Consider the following 19,132-nt stretch of genomic DNA (forward strand, 5'->3'; position numbering starts at 1 on the left):
AATTACAGCAGCACTTTAAAACCACTTTATTATTCTGATAATTAAAACTGAAACAATTGAATAAAATTAAAAGTAACCTTGGCTGTTGGCTACATCTTGGACAGAGGAACTGGCACTGTCATACTTTGCACGAAAATGCCTCAACATGGATGATGTATTATTATGGACTCTTTTATTTGTTCAGGGAAACGCCTCCGCTCCTGCTTCTTCCCGCAGGCCAATTTGGCGCCTAAACCAGGAAACACCCAGGATCTAGTACCGGACCTCTCTCTCCATCTTCACTGTTTTTATGCACACTTTTTTGCACTGACACTTTAACTCTGGACTTCCAGAGCACAATGCCACTTTATACGCAATCTATACACACCATACTGCACATGGACACTTTAAGGACAATCATTAAAAACCATACACATTTTTGTATATGTATATTTATGTGTATGTATACACATTATTTTTCCACATATATTTTCATATTTTGTATAGTTTTTTATATAGTTTATACTTATTTTATTTATTCATTTTATGCATTCATTTTTATGCTTATATACCAAACAGATGAAAAAGCATTTCACTGCATGTCATACCCTGTATGTATGTGTATGTGACAAATAAAATTTGATTTGATTTGATTGTAGGCCAGCTGCTGGGAGCAAATCAAACACTGGACCTAAAAACAGATTAAGGATAGACCTTGTCTCAAAAGTATAAAGTGTGAACCATTTAAAAAAGATCATGCTACTTAGCGGTGCACAAAAGGCTTTTAAAAATTACTCATAAACCAGTTATTTATGGGGTGTCAGTAGTTCATAAGCTCATTTAGAAAGTTTAAGGAATTATTTAGATGTACTGTAACTGAGTGTTAATAAATGCTTCATAAGCACATATAACTAATATAAATCATGATAAATTCAGTTAGTTAAAAAACATTTATTACTTTATAGTTTTTTTTTGTGAGCTCATCTAAAGCGAGGACTATCTATGCCTTGTAAAGCAGTTGCAAAGGAGATTTAAAGCTCGGTTAACTTCTCAACAACAAGGAAACAGCACAGCCTGATACAGTACATAGAAACATTTATTCCAATCAGCTTCAGTGTATCCTTCATAGAAATGCACTGATTCATAAGCTTCTTTATCCGAGTTTTGCCCATTTTTATTTGAATAAAATATTTGCTTTATATTTGTTCGTGGCACATTATACTGGCTAGCTGGCTACCTGCTTACTACATTACTGCATTCTCAGGGAAGGAGAAGCCTAGCTGTCAACAGGGGACTTTTGTTGTGTTATTTCTGACTCTTTTTGCATTATACCACGGGTGGGGCGGGCAGAAGAAAATCCCATGAGTTGGAGATGTGTACTGTAAGCTCAGAGTAGAGTGGCAAAAGGAGAAGACTGATGAGCTGACCAAAGAGAGAGACTATCAAAAAGTGCAACTGGCATCAGGTAAGTCTACCTACAGACAACATGTATTGAAATTGTAGTACAGTGTCCTTATTGTATGTGAGTTTAGCTTTGTGTTCCTCTGAGCCATGTGCTGCTAGCTGCAGGCCTTATGTATGTACTTGTATCTATTTTAACAGTTCTTAACAGAGGGGGCACAAGTTCCATCCAGGTGACGCCCTTGTCTTCAATTCCCTCCAGTGACAACTCAGACGAATCTTCCTCTGATACTATGTCTGAATCCTTCTCCTCATCAGAAGGGAACAGAAAGAAGATTAGATTAGATTAGATTAGATTAGATTAGATTAAACTTTATTGTCATTACACATGTACACATGATAAAAGAAGAGGATGAAAAGGAAGGGAAAAGGAAAAAAGCATGGGAAAACGTCAAAGAATATTGAAGCAAAGTCACGTCACAGAGGTAAGAATGCTTCATAAGCTCCCAATTACTTCACAGTTGTAGTCTACCAACATGAGAAATGTTCTTTGGTTAGCTAAAAAAATAAATGGGTTTTACATAGCAAAATATAATGAACGTATATATCAAATTATTAAAAATTAATATTTGCACAACTCTGTTTAATAAGAAACTTTGAATTCACAGCCAAAAAAGTGCATACAGTATATGACTTATTTAATGGCTTAATTTAAACATTTATGTAGGTCAAAAGTGGGTGTGAGAATAATAAAAGCAATACTAACACCTATTCTATTTTCTCTGAATTACAGATCAACATCCACAGCAAGTGGTGGTCCGATACAAAACAATTCTTTGCCACTCCAGTAGTACAGCGTACGCCAAAAATATTCTTGATTTATAAAACCGTGCGTACACACACCTCTAAGCAATGTTTCCTTTATAAATCACAGATCACTCGCAGATGTGCATACGTGAACCAGCCTCATATCCCGCCCTGTACATTCCCATTTTTATCCATAAATAGTCAATGCAAATCACTGCGCGGGCACGAGAGTGGACCTCGTTATAATGAGTTTCCTCTGTGCTCTGCAGGTTTAAAAAGGGGGTGAGGAGGCAGCGTCTCAGGGGGTAGCCACTGTCGCCTGCAGGTTATAATTATATTAAAAGCAACATTGTTATAATAATATTAAAAACAAAATTGTTACAGTTTCTACTTTTTAATATCGTTAAACTCACCAAGAAGCCAGCCATCACATACTGCGCCTGCATTTAGTCTGTTCCCTACACTGCTACAGTATGTGTCAAGATAAAAGAATCATGTGTTTAACCAGGCCAGCGTGCCACGATGTTTGTGAGGGTCATGTTGGAGTCGCATATGATTTGCACATTAATGAATGCACGTGCTTTCTATTAACATAAGCAAATTCATTTTCAGATGGTGCCCTTATAGCAACATGAGTGCAGTCAATTGCGCCGATTACATTTGGGAAATTAGACATTGCCTCAAATTTCATTTTAATTTCGGCCTGTTCTCACACAGTGTAGGGGAACCTGATGTATCGACTACCCATATTAAGTATACCATTCAAAACAACAGATATTATGGCACTCAGGGACGTCTGTGATATACCAGACCTATAGGGTGAGATGATAGATTCCAATAGAATTATTTCATATACAAAAAGGTATTAGAGACAAAGTTGGGAATTACTTATAGTTTTTTTTTTGCTATAAGTTATTTACCTGACTGCCAATTCCCGCTGGAAACAGCCGGTTGCCAAGAACCCCAGAGTGGTGAGGACTTGTATTTGGACTTGGATGGCATGGTTTCAGCGTGTTGCCCTCTCTAAAACTGGACCCAATTCAACACATATATCTAAGAGCACAGCTCTAGTTAATCTAAATCGGCTTATTAGCCAGTCATCATCATGGGCCAGGAAATCATCATGGTCCCTGAAAACTCGTTCTTTCCTTATTCTGCCATTGGCGTAATCCTCCAACAGTGCCAGCAGTGCCATCATGAAGCGTTACATACCCGGGTCACCAGAGGATTTATATGTTTCTAGCAATTAGACTGATCCTTAACACCTTGACAAAATTCATTCATTCATTCATTTTTTACCACTTATCCGAACTTCTCGCGTCACAGGGAGCCTGTGCCTATCTCAGTCATCATCGGGCATCGAGGCAGGATACACCCTGGACGGAGTGCCAACCCATCACAGGGCACACACACACACTCTCATTCACTCACACACTCACACACTACGGACAGTTTTCCAGAGAAGCCAATCAACCTATCATGCATGTCTTTGGACCGGGGGAGGAAACTGGAGTACCCAGAGGAAACCCCCGAGGCACGGGGAGAACATGCAAACTCCACACACACAAGGTGGAGGCGGGAATCGACCCCCCAAACCTGGAGGTGTGAGGCGAACGTGCTAACCGCTAAGCCACCGTGTCCCCACCTTGACAAAATCAGAGAATTAATTTGTGGGCGAAAATTTAAGAAGAAAATGTTATAGTGAACACATACTTCTTCATGACGGTTTTGTAATGAGCGCTGTAATAGTTAAGACCGATGACGAGTAGCGATTGTGCGTCATGACTGTATTTGCAGACTTTGACATTTTATGATATATGTACATTAAGGAAAATATTTTGTTTTTACACTGTGTTCTGCAGTTCTCTTGTAAAAGGGTATTTCATGCTATTCTGTATCACATGTAGTCGCGCCATCTCCTCCTGCGCTCCCGTTGTGGACAATGTGACTGTAAGGCAGCGCTGATTATTATTATTGTTTTTTTTTAATACATTTTGAATTACGTTTGGATTTTACTACATGTATATAGCCTAAAACAATCGGCACAAATAACACTGTTGGGTTTAATCTTCATTATAATGTGGATATGACATATGAAATGGAGTAAAAATTAAATGTCATTACTTCTTATTATCTAATCTCTTACTTCTCAATTATCTAATTGTTCTTCTCACATTTATTTTCTACAATCTAACTTCAGTTGACGACCTCACCATTTGTGTCGCCAATTCCCTTTGTCTCCAGAATGTGAGTACACATGGCTCAAAATTTGCTTAAAGGTGCGCACATTCTCCCGTTAAGTTTGTTTTTTATAGATAACAACCTTTGTGTGGGAACTGCCGTACGTACGTTTCCAGCCCCGTTTTGTGCATACGCACGCTTTATAAATGAGGCCTCAGGTGACTGTGGAGGAACAGAACAAACATGGGGATGTTAGGGGTATAGAAATGCTGTAACAGAAACTAAATTACTATGAAATTCATAAGATGTATATCAATCTGGTATTTTATATTAAATTATTGGTTTGTTTGTTTATTGTTTCATTTCTATTGTAATGAAGTTTGTGATATTGTGTGAAACCCTGCTGAAGTGGTATGTCCTGTTTGGGGTTAAGTTTGGAGTGGAAGTCGGTCACCTTAAGGAGGAGTAGACAGTGTGTGTGTGTGTGTGTGTGTGTGTGTGTGTGTGTGTGTGTGTGTGTGTGTGTGTGTGTGTGTGTGTGCGTGTGTGCGTGTGTGCATGCGTGCGCGCGCCCACATTGTTAGCTGGCAGATTTCACAAGCCCAAGCTCAGGGGCTACTTCCCTTAAACTGTCAGAATATTTAAGAAGCTGTAAGTAAGTGGTTTATTCTTTTGTGAACATTCCTTTGTGTCACTGTTTGTGTGTGTGTGTGTGTGTGTGTGTGTGTGTGTGTTTGCGCGCGCGCGCATGCTTGCCTGCAGAAGTCAGCAGCTCCATATTGTTACAACTGAAAAATTTTCAAGATTTCAGGAGCAAAAACGATTATTGATTACGTTGATTATTATTATTATTATTATTATTATTATTATTATTATTATTATTATTATTATTATTATTATTATTATACCGAAATATTCTTTATTACACAATTCTTTATTGTGTGTTTGTGTATGTGTATGTGTGTGTGTGTGTGTGTGTATGTGTATGTGTGTGTGTGTGTGTGTGTGTCTGCCCCCCCCCCCCCCCCCCCCCCCGCAGTATAAACTGCAATGAAAATGAAAATCAGCAGCTCCATTTTGTGACGAGTGAAAACTAAAAAATTTCAGGAGTAAAAACACAGTGAGTATCTAAAGCTCTAATATATAAACACACTGAAGTGACACTAGATGCAAAAGAGTTTTGTGGGTTTGTACTGAATCTTTAATGTTGGTTGTTTAAGGGTAGTTTATAACTTGATAGCGTGACTATTTCCTGTAACTGAACTATGTGATGATTCAGGGTTTAATTTACCACACGGATGTTTGAGTGAAGTAAACGTGCGTCCTGCTGTAATCTGGAGAAGGAGACATGACCTCCAACATGAGTGTGTCTGGAAAACAGGACTTAAAGAAAGACGAGAGGTGACATACGTTTACATTCACCAGCAATAAATACACACCGTCTCATGGGAACACATCTGTATCTCTAAACACTCACTAGTTAACACAGGAACTCAACTTTGCTTTAAGGTGTTTAATAGCAGTGAATATATCACTGATCTGATCTAAGAACAGTTTAGACAAATCATTCACTGAGAGAAGAGTAAAAAGGAATGTGTAATGTGGAGCATAAGAGCAGCATAGCTTTGTGTCAGTGAACTCTACAGGCTCTAAGACCCAGCTGAGTCAGTTAGCTTTGATTGGGACTCCTGATATCAGTGTAATTCCTGACTTATGAGGCCTGTCTCCTGTTTGAATAAGTGTACAGATTGGATCTGAATTAAAAAGATGGAATTATTGGTGTGTAATGATGAACACATTGTTTAACAGTGCTAATAATTATTGCTGATATTTCTGTTGTAATTCTAGAATGATGGAGGGAAAGACATCAGACTCACCAGAACCCAGCTGTGTGTCCATGAAGAGTGACTGGTCAATGGAACTTCCATTACACTTCAGAGACAGAGACAGTTCTACTGATGTGAGGTCAGTATAGTGAGGTGTTTTACAGCAGTGTTCCACCTGATCAAACTCACTCGTCTCATTATGAAGCCCTTCATGAGCTTTATCAGGTGTTGAAGCAGTAAAACACTAATCTGTGCAGTGCTGCAGCTCTCGGACTGGCAGTGAGGGAAAGTGCTTTAAGAGTTCAGTTCAGTCTGCAGTCCCTGAGCTGGAGGGTCTGTGGTGCAACAGAAGAACATTTACACCTCGGACATTAATGACAATAAAAGATTTTATTCATTTATTCAAACATTTGTTTCTAAACATGTTGGTGTCAGTTAGGAAATCCTGAAATCAGTGTATTGTGTTAAGAAGATAGTGTTAAATATCTGTCTCTGTATTTATTAGTGTGTGATTTGTGCAGCTATGAATACATATAGTCCATGTTACATGATGTGTTTTGTTTGTTCACAGACCACAAAAGAAGAAATCAAACAGCAGCAGAAATCATCTGGACTCCATATTCAAGGTGTGTGTGTTGTTTTTAAATTGTGTAATGTGTGTTGTGATCCCTTGTAATGTCTTGATGTGCAGCAGCATTAAGGGTAATCAGTTGTATGAGCAAGTTTTAACTGTAATAATAAAAAGAGACTTTACTTAATTTTATAATATAAAAGCATCTCTTACTGTGTAACATGATGATATTTACATCTGTTCCTGTGTGTTTCTAACCAGGAGCTGGAACACAAAGTCATCACTCTGATAAAGAATGAGCTGAAGAGGTTTAGGAAGCTCCTGAGTCCAGATTACCCAGCATGCACTGAGAGGGAGGTGGAGGATGAGGAGGATCTTCACAGTGTCAGAGAAGGAGTGCTGAAGATCACACTTCACGTCCTGAAGAACATGAACCACACAGATCTCGCTAACACACTGCACAACAGTAAGAGCTATGTGTCATGACTTTATTCCATCAGGTTCACTTTAGAGAGAGGAAATAGTTTTAATTTTAGTATCATGTACAAAAATGTATTTGCTGCTTTTCTGTTCTGTTTGTGGTCCAGCTTTTGGTTACTTTGTACAATGGTCCTGTTCCTTCAATAATATTTAGTACATCAATCAGCAGTGCAGCTGATGTGAAAGATTTTGCATTATTACTATTTATTACTAAACTAGATATTACTTTGTTTATTAGAACTCGGCTCTTTCATACAGACAAAGTTGAAGTCCAAGCTGAGAGAGAAGTTTAAAAGAATTAATGAAGGAATCTCACAACATGGAAGCTCAGCACTTCTGAATGAGATCTACACTGAGCTCTACATCACAGAGGGTTGGAGTGGAGATGTCAATAATGAACATGAGGTGAGACAGATTGAGACAGTGTCCAGGAGACCAGCAACACAGGAGAAACCCATCAAATGTAATGATCTCTTTAAAGACAAGTCCATCAGAACTGTGCTGAGTAAAGGAGTTGCTGGAATTGGAAAAACAGTCTCTGTGCAGAAGTTCATTCTGGACTGGGCTGAAGGAAAAGTAAATCAGGACGTCACCTTCATGTTTCCACTTCCATTTAGAGAGCTGAATCTGATGAAGCAGAAAAATCTCAGTCTGATGAATGTTCTTCATCACTTTTTCCCTGAAATGAGAAAACTAGAATCAATAGACTGTGACTCCTACAAAGTTTTGTTCATCTTTGATGGTCTGGACGAGTGTCGACTTCCTCTAAATTTCCAGAAGAATGAGATATTGTGTGATGTGACAGAGTCAGCCTCAGTGGATGTGCTTCTGACGAACCTCATCAAGGGGAATCTGCTTCCCTCTGCTCTCCTCTGGATAACCACAAGACCAGGAGCAGCCAATCAGATCCCTCCTGAGTGTGTAGATCAGGTAACAGAGGTACGAGGCTTCAGTGATCCTCAGAAAGAGGAGTACTTCCGGAAGAGGATCAGTGATCAGAGACTGGCGAATGAAATCATCGCACACCTGAAGTCTTCAAGAAGCCTCTACATCATGTGCCACATCCCAGTCTTCTGCTGGATCTCAGCTGCTGTTCTAGAGGGAATGTTGGGTGAAGCAGAGGGTGGAGAGATCCCCAAGACTCTGACTCAAATGTTCACACACTTCCTGATCTTTCAGATCAAACACAAGGACCAAAAGTACCATCAGAAATGTGACCCTGATCCTCAGCAGACCAGAGAGAGTATCATGGCACTGGGAAAACTGGCTTTCCACCAGCTGGAGAAAGGAAACCTGATCTTCTATAAGGAAGACCTGAGAGAAAGTGGCATTGATGTCAGAGAAGTGTCAGTGTACTCAGGAGTGTGTACCCAGATCTTCAGAGAGGAGTTTGGGCTTCACCTGGAGAAGGTGTTCAGCTTTGTACATCTGAGTGTTCAGGAATTTCTGGCTGCTTTATACATGTTTCTCTCCTTCATCAGAAGAGATGTAACAGATCATCAAACCTCTGATTTGTCTGATCTTTTCAGGAAGTCAAACATGTCTGATCTCCTCAGGAGTTTAGTGGACAAGGCCTTACAGAGTGAGAATGGACACCTGGACCTTTTCCTGCGCTTCTTTCTGGGTCTCTCACTGGAGTCCAATCAGACTCTCTTACGAGGCTTAATGCCACAAACAGGAAGCAGATCTCACAGCAAACAGGAAACAGTGGAGTACATCAAGGAGAAAATCAGGGAGAATCCATCTCCAGAGAAATCCATCAATCTGTTCCACTGTCTGAATGAACTGAATGATTATTCACTAGTGCGGGAAGTACAAACTTACCTGAACAGAGGAGGTGACAGACATCTCAGAGGAACCAGTCTCTCTCCTGCTCAGTGGTCAGCTCTGGTGTTTGTGTTACTGAACTCAGAACAGGAGCTGGATGTGTTTGATTTGAGTAAATATCATCGATCAGATGAAGGTCTTCTGAGGCTGCTGCCAGTGGTCAAAGCCTCCAGAAAAGCTGCGTGAGTATTTTTATTTATAAATGTATTACTGCATGGTTTATTATTTTAATGTAACACTGAACTGCACTGTTTGGATTAATGTGTGTTAATAGTTACTCTAATCATCTTTAAACAAACCTCTGGTGCTTTTACAGAAGATTGTTTAATTTTTTACAATAACATGTTATATCTGAACTGAGGGCTGGGCCACATGGACAAAATCTTATAACATCATATGAGTCATTTTATAGCTTTTATATATGAATCATTAGAAATTAAGTGTTCTCTAAAATTTATATCTAGACAGAATAACTGCATGCATTTTAGAACTAAATACAATTCTGAACTAAACAGAACTTTTTCTTTTCTGTTTATTTTGAAAGTGACATAATGATTATAGTGATTTTTATATATAGTAATGATATAGTGATTTTTGTTCATCTTTTGTAGTTGAATTATAGACACAATTTTTTCTCTGGTTCACTGCATCAGAAGATGGTGGATGTAGTAAAAACAGACAGTGAACACAAAGATGGTTGCACGGTTGGTCAGGTTATAAACCTTTTTGTGGATTTTGGAGATTTTAAGCTTTTAACTGTGTTTATTTATAAGCAGCTGTAGTTGATCTATATTTTTTTTTGTACAAAGTTGTAACATACTGGTTTTGTTCTCTGTTCATCATTAAGTAATAATAAAATATTACACATTGGGCTAAAGGTTTACAGACACTGAGGTGTAATATCACTTGAGCCCTTATTTCACTGGGAACAAAATACTGAATTGTACCATACTGGAAAGAGTGAAGGTGGATTTTCTTTATTGTATTGAATATGGTCTTGTATTCAGCTTAAGTTGAGTTTTATAACTGAGTTACAGAGGTGAATTAGAGGTGCTACCTGTAACTTGTTTTGTTTAGTCCTCGGTTAAAACACTGACTTGGAAGGTGTATTGTAATTGTATCTGACACATTCAATTTTTATACTGGTTCTAAAGTGTGTTCCTTAAGAGAAGAAAATAATGACAGTTAAATTGTTGAAGTTAAATGATGTGTTTAGATTTTGACAGCTACCTTGGAGTCGTACGTCTCACTTACCTTGCTAGGTTTGGGGAGGTTGTGCTGCTAGCTAGTTCCACACTGTGTATTATACAATACACACTACACTCTTCAGGAAGTACCATGTCACTTATAGCCATCTGAATCCCACCTTGACAAATCCTTTAGTGTAACACACAGTAGTGGGAGTGTTGTTTTAGATTTTTACTTACAAGGTGGGTTAGACTTTCTGTTTATTGTAGGGTTCTTAGAGAGATGGGACACAGAAGAGGCACAGAGATGGGATTAACATAACAGTGGGGTGGTATTTATTTTCTTTGGTACTTAGAAGTGCAGGAAAGAGTCAGGTAAGGAAAAAATAAACAGTTCCTTCCTTTAAGGGGCTGTACGGGGCATTTAGGCAGCAGTCCAGGCTCCAAACCTGGGCAGCAGGAAGACGATGGTGGTGAAAAGTGCAGCAGGCCTCTCCAGGAGCTTAGCGTAGGCTCAGCCAGCAATCTTGAAGTCCGGGATCAGCTGGATGCATGGGCGTAAATCCCGGGGGGGACTGGGGGGGGACAGCCCCCCCCCCAGCCGAGGATTGTCCCCCCCAAAAAAAAATTTATTTAAAAAATATCGCACTCTCTATTATGAAAAATATATGTATACCTAAATAATTGTCTAAGTAGAAAAACCCCGCAAAAAATGCATTTAGAAACAGTTGAGTCCCCCCTCCCCTTCCTCACAGTGGTTTGACCCACTGCCTGCTTTCCCAGTACATCTCACCTACTCTGCACACACGAGTCAGGTGTGGCTGCGGCTCAATTAATATTAAACTCCATTAAGTAGGGGATTTTATTCACCTTAAATAAAGCGATTCTCTTTAATGTAGTTGATGCAGACTCATTCATAATTTAGTTGCGGCAAAAATGCTGATTACCGATGTTTTTTCCATGAATCTGCTATATTAGCGATTAAAATATTACTTATCTAGTTAAAATTAGCTTGTTTACTTGCTTGTTACTCAGTGCACTGTAACTAACACGCCAAAGCCGTTTCCCATGCATTGTTTTATTTGGGACGACTTGGCATAATGTTAACTTAACATTAACGGCCACAATTAGCATATTGTTTAGCTGTGCATTTACAAATGAGCACTGTGCTACGAACTGACCTCACTGTATTTTTTGTATAATCAATTTCTTTTTAAGTGTCTAAATTAATTTTAAATAAAATTTTAGACCTTTTTTAATTACTTGTTTTTATTGTTGTGATTATTTTTATGATAGTTTTACTTTCTTTATGTAAAGCATTTTGAATTACCATTGTGTATGAAATGTGCTACAGTATAAATAAACTTGCCTTGCAGTGTCATAGACTACATAAAATGACTACAATAATAATGATAAAAGCAAAGTTTTTCACTTTGGGGACATATCTTTATAAGTACAATTTAACTATTATTTGTGTGTCCCCCTTCAAAAATTGCTCATGAGAAATTTTATATTCATTGTCCCCCCTACTCTTAAATGAAATTTACGCCCATGGCTGGATGTGTCTGAAAAAAAGCATCAGAGAGAAAACATGCATTAGTTTTGTTAGGCACGCCCCCTTTTCCCCTCTCCAGCCTCTGAGCCTCGCTTCTTGCTGTGCTTTCCTCCTGGAGGGTGAATGCTCCAGCAGCGCTCCTGATTGGCCCATGATTTTTCTGCCGCTCCGCCTCTCTTTCGTTCCCTGCAGCGCTGACCATGGTGCTGAAGTTCGGGAGCTCACGCTTAGCTGCTGGCTTTTGCACTCTCCTGCTTCTTGTCCTTCGCCTTGGCCATCCAGAGTAAAGGGGCATGGTCTGTCACCAGGGTGAAGTGTCGCCCTGCCAGGTAGTACTGGAGGTGTTCAACGCCCCACTTGATCGCCAGGGCTTCTCGTTCAACTGGGGCATAGTTTTTCTCGGCGGGGGTCAGCTGCCGGGAGATAAAGAGGACTGGGCGCTCTTCCCCATCGAACTCCTGTGAAAGGACAGCTCCTAGCCCCGTTTTGGACACATCTGTAGTGTGAAGGGGCGATCAAAATCTGGGTTCTGCCGTTCTGGCTGGGTGGTGAGGGCCTCCTTGAGTTGGTGAAATGCCCGTTCTGTGCTGTCCGTCCAGTGCACCAGGTCTGGCTGACCTTTTTTGTTAGATCTGAAAGAGGGGCAGCTAGAGAGGAGAAGTTAGGCACAAAGCGTCTATAATAGCCCGCCAATTCCAAAAGGCCAGTACCTATTTCTTTGAAGTGGGCAGGGGGTATTCTCACACGGCTTGGACTTTGTTCTCCTGGGGCTTTAGCAGTCCCCAACCAATGCAGTATCCCAGGTACTGGGCCTCGGACAGGCCCAGGTGGGGTTTGCTGTAAGACTGGCTGTCAGGAGGGTTCCCAGAACCTCCCCCAGATGGAACAGGTGATTGGACCAGGTGAACAAATGGACTATCACATTGTCCAGGTAGGCTGCTGCAAAGGCACAGAGGGGTCGGAGGACTATATCATTGAGGCGCTGGAAGGTGGCCGGGGCCCCATGTAGGCCAAAAGGAAGGACCCGGTACTGCCAGTGGCCATTTGCGGTGCTGAAGTCCGTCTTCGGCTTCGCCTCCGGCGCAAGAGCCACTTGCCAATAGTCCTTTGTCAGGTTGAGGTTGGAAATGAACCGGGCCTTCACCAGCCGCACCACCTGGGTCTTGATCTCATGGTGCACCAGCGCTGTACGTCCTGGACGGGATGAGAAGACATCCACAAACTGATCCAGGAGCTCTGTGAGGTCATGCTGCTGGGCTGGTGTGAGATCCTCTCCCCTCCTTACTAGGACATCTGTGTGGAGGGAGGCAAACGCAGACACGACAGCCGGCGGGGGAATCCATTTTTTCTTTATGATAGGCCTGGGTTGCATGTCCTGGACAAAGTCGATGATGAAGCGGAAGGGGGAGGGTTGCTCCTCCCAGGCCTCCTGGGCTATGTCCAGCATGCCCCAAGGGCGCCGTCCGAACAGGAGCTCAAAAGGGGTGAAGCCTGTGGACGCCTGGGGCATTTCCCGGACAGCAAGGAAGACGTAGGGAAGGTGGAGGTCCCAATTCTGTCCTTCCTGGTCTACCACCTTTCGTAGCATCCGCTTTAGGGTTTGGTTAAAACGTTAAACCAAGCCATCTGTCTGGGGGTGGTAGACGGAGGTCCTCAGGTGTTTGACCTGCAACAGCCGACACAGATCCATCATTAATTTGGACATAAATGGCATACCTTGGTCACTGAGGATGTTCTTGGGGATCCCGACTCTGCTGAAGAGCAGGAGTAGCTCTCTGGCGACACTCTGTGAGGTGGCCTTCCGGAGTGGGACCATCTCGGGTTAGAGGGTGGCATAGTAAACCATAACCAGGATGTATTCATGGCCCCAGGCAAACTTGGGTAGCGGTCCGATGAGGTCCATGCCAAGCCTTTCAAATGGGATAATAGGAAGGGGAATAAGAGGAAAAAAGCCCAAGAACTAGGAGTTCATGCCTGGCCATGTAAATTGATCCTTGATCCCCCAAGGGGTAAGTGTGGGCTAAGTGGAGCAGGAGCGGAGTACGCTGGCATGGCACCACCAGGAGGTCACAGGGTTCTCCTCTCCTGTCAGTGTGGAAGTACAGAAGCCCATTTCTCACCAGGAAGTATGACGGGGGGAGCAGCCGGGTGGGATTGGCAGTCTTCCTCTTTCTGTTCTTTCCCGAAACCCCTCTCCTGGGAAAAGAGAGAGGGTTACTATGCGATTGGGACTCACCTGGAGAGGAATCTCTGGCATCACGTTCCTCCCGAGCCATGCACGCTCACCGGTCCCGGCCCTTCTTCTTTTGTTCCAGTCCACTCTTGGTAGTGGCCTTCATGGCGGCAGCGAACCCTGGCCAGTCGTGTCCCAGCAAGAGAGGAACAAGGAGATCTGAGATAAGGCCAATGAGGTGTGGCCACTCTCCTGCTTTGCTCCGGATCTTGACCTGTGCGTAGGGACCAAACGGGCATCGCCATGGACACATGAGACCGTGAGAGTCCTCCCCGACCTTACTGAGGTGGGGAGTATGGCCGGCCGGGCAAGCGTGACCGTACTCCCCGAATCCAAGAGCGCAGGCACCAGGTGTCCATTTACCTCCACAGTAAGGCGGGGGCCCTTTGGAATGGTGGGGGTGTGCAGGCCTCAACATGCGAGCCATTGGTTGTGGGTCTGGGTTGGGGCTTTAAGGTCCAGTTCGGTGGGCATGGGCTCATTGATCATGGGCTCAGGAAGCCCGACCACCTTCCGTTCTTCCGCTTTTAGTAGCCGTAGGAACCTGGTCCATATCCACTCTTTCCACGACCTCCTTGGCGGTGAGTCGATCACTCTGCAACCACTTTCTGGTGATACGCAGCAGTTCATCCATCTGTGGACGGGGGTTGCTGGTCGGATCATACCACCATCTATAGAAATCTCCTGCTGCCACAGCAGACAAGAATTTCCTCCTTTACTGTCTCATAATCCCGAGCGCTTTCTGGTCCAGCGCATAGTATGCTAGTTGAGTGTCTCCACTGAGTAACGGGGCTAGGATGTCGGCCCAGTCCCGCTCAGGCCAGCCCTCCCGGTCCGCGGTGCACTCGAAGGTGTCCAGGAACGCCTCCACGTCATCTTCGGCATTAAGCTCTGTGAGCCTGTGCTGAGTGCCGTGGCCGGAATCAGGGAGGGGAATTGATGCGAGCTGAAGCTCCATTAATTCTTCTGTGGCCCTCTTGACACTCTTGGCCAGCTCCTGGGTCACTTCGTGCTGATGGAGGCTGGCCTGCATAAGATGCTGTAGCACCTGCCCCACAGAGGGGTCTGAAGCTGCTTCCGTGTCCGCTGCCCACATTCTCCAACAGTGTAGGGCTCTTAGAGAGATGGGACACAGAAGAATAGGCACAGAGATGGGATTAACCTAACAGTGGGGTGGTATTTATTTTCTTTGGTACTTAGCAATAAATGGTCAAGTAAGGAATATATAAACCGTTTCTTAAGGGGCTGTAGGGGGCGTTTAGGCAGCAGTCCAAGCTCCAAACCCTTCAATCTTGAAGTCCGGGATCAGCTGGATGTGTCTGAAAAAAAGCATCAGAGAGAAAACACGCATTAGTTTTGTTAGGCACACCCTGTTTTCCCCTCTCCAGCTGCTGAGCCTCGCTTCTTGCTGTGCTTTCCTCCTGGAGGGTGAATGCTCCAGCGGCACTGTTTTTTCCCCTGTGCTTATAACTACAGTGTTGGGTGGGGCTTTACGTAGGGGTCTGTCAGACAATGGTAATTTGTCTTCAGTCTGTCAAATTCAGCGGACGTGGACTCATCGCTGTGCTTGTTGTAACTGAAAAAACACTGCAGCTTCTTCAAAGTCTTTCCACTCCGTGACTGTGCAAAATCCGACACGACACTACGTTAGGCTACTTCTTGACGCATTTGCATACAGACGGTGATTGGATGTTTACCGAGGGCTCAGGGGAAGAGAGTGTGTATGTGTGCATGTGTGCGTGCGCTGCAGCCTGTGAATGAATACACACAGCGGAGACATGAGGGTAATCTAATACCGTATTTTGTGTAGTGTCCCTTTTTCGGTGGATTTTTCTGCTCTCGCAGATCACTTTATCAACTTGTAATATATTCATTTTATGAGTATATTAACATGTGCTTTCTCAACATTTCAAAATTTTGATTTGAGGGGGTAAGACATTTATTTGAGGGGGCGCTGCCCCCTCTTGCCCCATTGTGGAGAGCAGGCCCTGGCGAAGAGCGTTTTTTTCTCCCTGCATTTGCGGTGCATGTGCCGCCGTCACAGTATAGTCAGTGTTTTAGATTTAGCAAATGAATATATCTACAGTACTGTATATGTTGAGTCATCTAAAGCTAATACTTGTGTATATACAGTGTAACTCATTTAAAGGTAAGAAGTTTGACTTTGTTTATTTCTGATGCAAACCCCACGTTCACTTCTCAGTTGTAGAGGCATGAAAGACATGATCCCATTTACTCTGTCGAGAAAAAAGGGTTCACTAAGTTGTATTGAAATAGTAACAGCGACTTCTGTCGTAAACAGTACAATCTTCTTTCTAATATCCTTTATTTACATTGATTACGATAGATGATAGATTTTTACACATCTATATTCTCTAAAAAAATGTAAATTATAATCAAGAATCATTTATTAGTGTCAGGACTCGGACATGACAATTAGGTTCAAAAGATCAATTATCTCTTTAATTCAAATCTGTTTGGAGGTATGTGAACACTCCACCTGTACTCAGGTCCACACCAACCACCTGAACCAGTGTGTATTTGTAGGCTGCTCGTGCTCGTGCATGTGTGTGTGTTATGTACATGACCTAATGGTCTTATAATAAATTGTAGCCGACAGATTGTGGAGTGCAGAAAGACGTCCCTGCTCCTGTAAATGTGCTGATGTGTTGTCCTGACCTCTGATTTGTGTGTGACACAAACACACTACTTTAGCTGGATTATGGCTGTGTTTGTGTGTTTGATATCAGTGTTCTGATATTTCATCATTTCTCTTCCAGTCTGTTTCAGTGTAATCTGACAGAGGAAAGCTGTAGAGTTCTGTCCTCAGTTCTCAGCTCAAACTCCTCCAGTCTGAGAGAACTGAACCTGGGTTATAATAAACTGCAGGATTCAGGAGTGAAGCTGCTCTCTGTTGGACTGAAGAATCCACACTGTACACTGGAGATACTCAGGTACACACACACACACACACACACACACACACACACACACACACACACACACACACACACACACACACAAACTTTACTCTTTATATCTTAATAAATTTTATGTAATAATTATAATCATCATAACTTTTTTTTTTTTTTTTATAGAACCTTTTTAAACTCAAACTTCAAACATGCTTTAAAATAGAAAAATATTGTAGTATAAACAATTTACAATATATAAAATATGATAAAATATGTTAAATAACAGCAGCACAATATTAAAGTCATTAGACATGAAAAATCAAACAGAAAATAGAACATTAAGAAGATCGTTTAGAGATAAAAAGCTTGATAAACTTGGACTTGTACAGAGATGGTATTATATGATGCTGTTTTCACTAAAGCTCCAACTCAGTCCAGTACTGGAGCTGCTCATTTCTAATCATCACAGTGACTCACGTCATTGGATTCTGTTCACCAAAAAGCTCCGTTCAGATTCGCTCACTGATTCATTTAGTGACTCTTTCTGTAAATTATATCATTAAACCACACCAGTGACTGTGTTTTTAGATATTATGAGTAAGTCATTGTTACATTCACACAGATCATTAAAAAAGTTTCTCTTCTTGTGATGAACTGAATGAACCACATCAGTGAGTCAGCAGATCCTTGTTTGTTTATCAAGATCATTCATGAACAACAATTACCAGTTTGTTCAGAATCAGTAGGTCTACCTCTCTCTTTCACACTCAAGTAAGGGGACATATTTAAAAGATCGCAGACGAATGTACAGATACACAGATATAAAACTTCACCAAAGTGCTACAATCTTTTCATACCATGACTCCGCCCCTTTCTCCTCTTGTTGAAAACTCACGTCTGAACTGAATGAATGATGTGTCTTGTTCCATCATATCCTTCATCATATCGTTCTACTGCAATCAGTGAAAAGCAGCCAAAGCAGTCACATGTTTTACACAGGAGGGACTTCAGTGAACCAGAAATATGAGTCAGCACATGGAAGTTGTTTCAGTACATTATCCCTTTTCAGAAAGTTAAATACATCGTCTCATATGAGCTGAGACACATGGATCTGTCCAAGAGCAGTCCAAGTTGATACAGGTATGGCTATTAAGAATGTGTGTCTTTTTGCACAGCTACACGGGAAACATAGTTCGATTTCAGGCGATTCCTGATGTCTTGTTTTCAAGAATTGAAATGCACGTGCTGTGCTTCACACAATATCCCCCAGGTGGCTCAGAACCCACTGTCCTACAGGCATAGACCAGATTGTCAAGGGACTCTGGAACTCGGTAAGCTTTTTTATATTAAAAAATAAAATGCGAAGCTCTGAATGAATAATCAGCTGCTTAAAATTCTTCTGAGTTTCTGCGTTACAGATACAGTATATAATTCAGTCTATACATTTACATTTACAGCATTTGACAGAAGCCCTTATGCCTTATGTTTATATAGAAAACATATTGAAGTCAGGTTTACATACTCTCTCTCTCTCTCTGGATTAAAGAATTAGAATTAAATTAAAGAATTAAATAAACCAAGCATATTACTGGCTTCAGTATACGTGACAGAGAATTACACACGACTGAACTCTATTGGTCATGTGTTTCCGACGCTAGAGGATGTGATGTGGCGAGAAATCGCAGGACCGTTTTCACCATGATGCGCATTCTTACTTGTCACATCTGTACACAGATGTTCATTTTATATTTTAATCCTGACATTAGAACCTTGTGTTCAGGTGGACACGTTATTTCTCACTGATGGAAACATCTCATTTCACTATCAGAGAAATAAATCAAACACTTCATCATTTCTCTTCTAGTCTGGGTGGGTGTAATCTGACAGAGGAAAGCTGTAGAGTTCTGTCCTCGGTTCTCAGCTCAAACTCCTCCAGTCTGAGAGAACTGAACCTGACTTACAATAAACTGCAGGATTCAGGAGTGAAGCTGCTCTCTGATGGACTGAAGAATCCACACTGTACACTGGAGACACTGAGGTACACACACACACACACACACACACACACACACACACACACACACATACACTCACACACTCAACAAAACTGAATTATGAAACTAACGTGAATTATTAATGTCCGATCAGATAAGTATAAATACTTTCCTGT

The 19,132-nt window shown here is 41.8% G+C and overlaps 1 protein-coding gene and 1 long non-coding RNA gene across 2 annotated transcripts; both read left to right on the forward strand.

The window, feature by feature from the left end:
• Positions 1 to 1,303: 1,303 nt before the first annotated feature.
• On the forward strand, positions 1,304 to 2,599 carry LOC125140917. The gene is made up of 3 exons (XR_007140239.1): positions 1,304 to 1,444; positions 1,582 to 1,865; positions 2,174 to 2,599. It is a non-coding gene; the product is annotated as an uncharacterized LOC125140917 (long non-coding RNA).
• Positions 2,600 to 5,428: 2,829 nt separating this feature from the next.
• LOC113659070 (NACHT, LRR and PYD domains-containing protein 4C-like) lies at positions 5,429 to 18,885 on the forward strand. Its single transcript, XM_047810679.1, has 9 exons — positions 5,429 to 5,488; positions 5,648 to 5,769; positions 6,217 to 6,333; positions 6,766 to 6,820; positions 7,027 to 7,231; positions 7,484 to 9,254; positions 16,828 to 17,001; positions 18,138 to 18,293; positions 18,827 to 18,885. Exons 2-8 carry the CDS (start codon positions 5,717 to 5,719, stop codon positions 18,262 to 18,264), a joined length of 2,502 nt encoding a protein of 833 aa, XP_047666635.1. The 5' UTR covers positions 5,429 to 5,488; positions 5,648 to 5,716; the 3' UTR covers positions 18,265 to 18,293; positions 18,827 to 18,885.
• Positions 18,886 to 19,132: the final 247 nt, after the last annotated feature.

This window comes from Tachysurus fulvidraco, chromosome 3 (assembly GCF_022655615.1).
Source record: "Tachysurus fulvidraco isolate hzauxx_2018 chromosome 3, HZAU_PFXX_2.0, whole genome shotgun sequence".
NCBI lineage: Eukaryota > Metazoa > Chordata > Actinopteri > Siluriformes > Bagridae > Tachysurus > Tachysurus fulvidraco.

What these genes read in the sequence shown, in the direction of transcription:
- LOC113659070 (XM_047810679.1), top strand. Translation starts at nt 5,717, where the DNA reads ATGACCTCCAACATGAGTGTGTCTGGAAAACAGGACTTAAAGAAAGAC. An exon ending in ATCTGGACTCCATATTCAAG is followed by an intron (nt 6,821 to 7,026) that starts GTGTGTGTGTTG and finishes GTTTCTAACCAG; the next exon opens with GAGCTGGAACACAAAGTCAT. An exon ending in AAAGCCTCCAGAAAAGCTGC is followed by an intron (nt 9,255 to 16,827) that starts GTGAGTATTTTT and finishes TTTCTCTTCCAG; the next exon opens with TCTGTTTCAGTGTAATCTGA.